Raw genomic sequence first — 2842 nt, forward strand, 5'->3', positions numbered from 1 at the left:
CCCCACCAGCCCACTCGCCCCACAGCCGGGCTCTGGGGACACGGGGAAGGGCGCAGGATCATGCCACCCACCCAGCCAGACGCAGCCGTACAGCTCTACGCGCAGGCAGACGTTCATGGAGTGGTCGGTGATGGGGATGAAGCGGACGAAGCGGGCGATGAGGGGCGGCTCCAGGTCCTTGAGGACGATGTCATAGGGGTTGGTGTTTCCATCCAGCACCTGGGGAGAAGAGAGAAGCGTGGTGGGGAGGGGCAGGCACAGCCCTCCACCCACCTCCCCCTGCAGCCCCCACCCACCTCCTCACCTGCTCCCCATGCCGGTTCCTCCAGGAGATCCAGCGGGTGCCGTCCCGGCTGTAGTTGATCTTATACATGGGGGCAAACTCATTGCCGTGGCCCCCAGCGTGGCGCCCCTGGGTGCCCACCAGCGTGATGAAGTGCAGGGCGCGCAGGTCGATCTGCAGGAACTCCTTCAGGTCATCGGGCTCCACCGGGATTTCGGGGCACCAGGCACCATCGCCGTCCTCTGAGTCCAGCCTGCGAACCCAGAGCGGAGGAGCAGTTTGCAGGCAGCCGAAGCCATCTCTGTGCCCCCTTTCTGCCCCTCCATGGCAGCCCAGACCCTGCCGTGGCTGTCGCAGGAGGGTCCCCACACCCACCCTGCCAGCTGTCCCCACACTTACCGTCCATACTTGGCGGCTGTGGACTCAGACCACTGGCTGGAGGCCGAGATGTCCTCATCGGGGATGTGCCCGCCCGACATTCCCAAAGGGTACCGGCACACCGCTGCAATGAGATCAGCGGGGTGCTAAGTGGGCATCCCTCCTCACCTCCCCAGCTGAGATACGTGCCGAAATACAGCACGGCACTGCCGGGGCTGGGGCACATCCACGGCGCCATGGGCACTGCAGCCCAGGCAGCTCAGGCGCAGCACTCTCCATCCCTCCAGCTTACAGAGGAGGGTTGAAGCATGACGGGACGGTCCTGCACAGGCAGACACTTGCCCAGGCAAATGGAGCCACTAGCCAGAGACGGATGCCAGCCCAGCTTGAAGTGAAGCTGAGAGCAAGGAGAGACAGCGCTCCAAGGGCTGCTGGACGCACCAAGTCCCTGTCCCTGGAGATCCCTTCAGCCCTGCTGGCAAGCATTTCAGCTGGGATGGAGGGAGAGCCCGTGGGCTGGCACTGCTGTCCCCACGCTTCCTTGTTCTGGGGGCACCCAGAAGGCTCGGTCCAGAGGCTGCTTGCCCAAAAAACCCACCCACAGCAACCGGTTCTCAGCCGTGCCACCTGCTGCTCCCCCCACATGCCTGGGGGAACAAGTGACAAAGGCAGGCACTTGCCCTCCCCGCTGGCCCCGCAGCTCCCATTGCCAGCCCTGCTCCCGCCCCAGCTGCAAGTGGAAAAGTACCCGGGGTGGCGGGCAGGCTGCGTCCCTGAGCGGCAACCAGCTTCTCCGGCACCGCATCCACGCTGCTTCCCAGGAGATATTTTTTCACACCTGGCTGCCAAGAGAGCTGCTGAAAGGCCGGCTTGTTTGGCCGTGTTTACTGTCTGGCCGCCGTCTCCAGCCCACAGCACTCCCTCCGCACGCCGCCCCGAGCAAACACCCGCACCGAGGTGGCAGGGCCCAGGCGAGGATGCAGTGCCGGGGCTGCCTCCTGCCCCCACGGCCTCCAGCTTGCCCAGTGCTGCGCCAGCAAGGAGCCCGCGTCCCAGCATGCGGTGCCGCCCAGCAGCTGGCTCCCGTCCCCGGGTCCCTGCGCCACAGGGGCCATCTCCTGCATTCGACAGCGGGATGGGCATATCTTCAGCATGAGCATTGGCACAGTGGGGAGCATCTCTTCTTGTCTCCAGCTCTCCCATTTGTGATACTCTGCAGAGTGCAACTCCCACTGAATTCCCATTTAATTCTTGCCGAACATGGAGCCAGCCCTGCTCCTTTGCCCTAGGTAATAACCATCCTGGCCAGGCAAAGGCAAAGCTGCCAGCCCTGGATGGCTGCAGAAGAAACAGGATTTCTTCCCTGAGACTGAGCAAACTCTTCCCATGGATGGAAGAAGCCTTTGAAGGGACTTGTTACAGGGACGCCCCAGGGAAACCGTGATGTGCTGAAGGAGACTGGGCTTTGTGTCCATCCCTGCAGCGCAGGAAAGGGGCTGAGCCCTGCAGAAACAACCATTTAAACACGTTTCTCTCGTTGACGTCTGGCACAGTGTTGTGGTTTCAGAGCAGAAGCCAGGCACCTAGTCAAGCCACTTTACTAAAGCCATCCTTGGTTTGCTGCAAAACCACCAAAGAAAGCACATCCCAGCGGCAGCAAACAATACCCCGGCGCCTTGCCTTCTGCACGTGGCAGCCTCAAAACTGAATGGGCTCGATGAGGCCCCAGTGGAGAAGGGCCCCACTCAGAGCCCAGGGCTCCGGCTGCAGCACTTTGCCTGTACCCCAATGCCCCGCCTGCAGCACTTTGACTGTACCCCAATGTGCCGCCAGCCCGCCAGTGCCAAGACAGGTACCCATGGCACACGGAGGATGCTTTCTGGGTCACCGGCAGTGGCTGAGCCGCATGCAGGACAGCAGAGTGTCCCAGGCAGGCAGGGGTTGAGAGGCCATCACACGCTGCTCCCAGAGATGGGAAAGTCCCAGAGACGGTGGAGACGACGTGAGCCCAAGCTCGGATGCCCTGGCAGGAGCACAGCCCAGGGAAACGCACCTTGCGGCCCTTGCAGCCGCCTGGTCCCCATCGCACTTACCTGGGTTGACCTGGGCTCTCGCACCCTGTGGGATGTGCAGCAGCAGCAGCAGCAGCAGCAGCAGGGCTGGTCTCGGGGGGGCCGGCAT

General features: G+C 63.1%; 1 protein-coding gene across 1 annotated transcript in view; it reads right to left on the reverse strand.

Moving 5' to 3' along the window:
- The window catches only part of DDR2 (discoidin domain receptor tyrosine kinase 2), an 8443-nt gene extending 5601 nt beyond the window's left edge, over window positions 1-2842 (reverse strand). Inside the window, exons 1-4 of the mRNA XM_009320685.1 lie at window positions 2755-2842; window positions 683-785; window positions 305-536; window positions 72-219 (exon numbers count right to left, since the gene is read on the reverse strand). Of these exons, the coding sequence (XP_009318960.1) occupies window positions 72-219; window positions 305-536; window positions 683-785; window positions 2755-2842 (571 nt within the window). The remainder of the gene's footprint in view (window positions 1-71; window positions 220-304; window positions 537-682; window positions 786-2754) is intronic.

This window comes from Pygoscelis adeliae, unplaced genomic scaffold (assembly GCF_000699105.1).
Source record: "Pygoscelis adeliae isolate BGI_AS28 unplaced genomic scaffold, ASM69910v1 Scaffold402, whole genome shotgun sequence".
Taxonomy (NCBI): Eukaryota; Metazoa; Chordata; class Aves; order Sphenisciformes; family Spheniscidae; genus Pygoscelis; species Pygoscelis adeliae.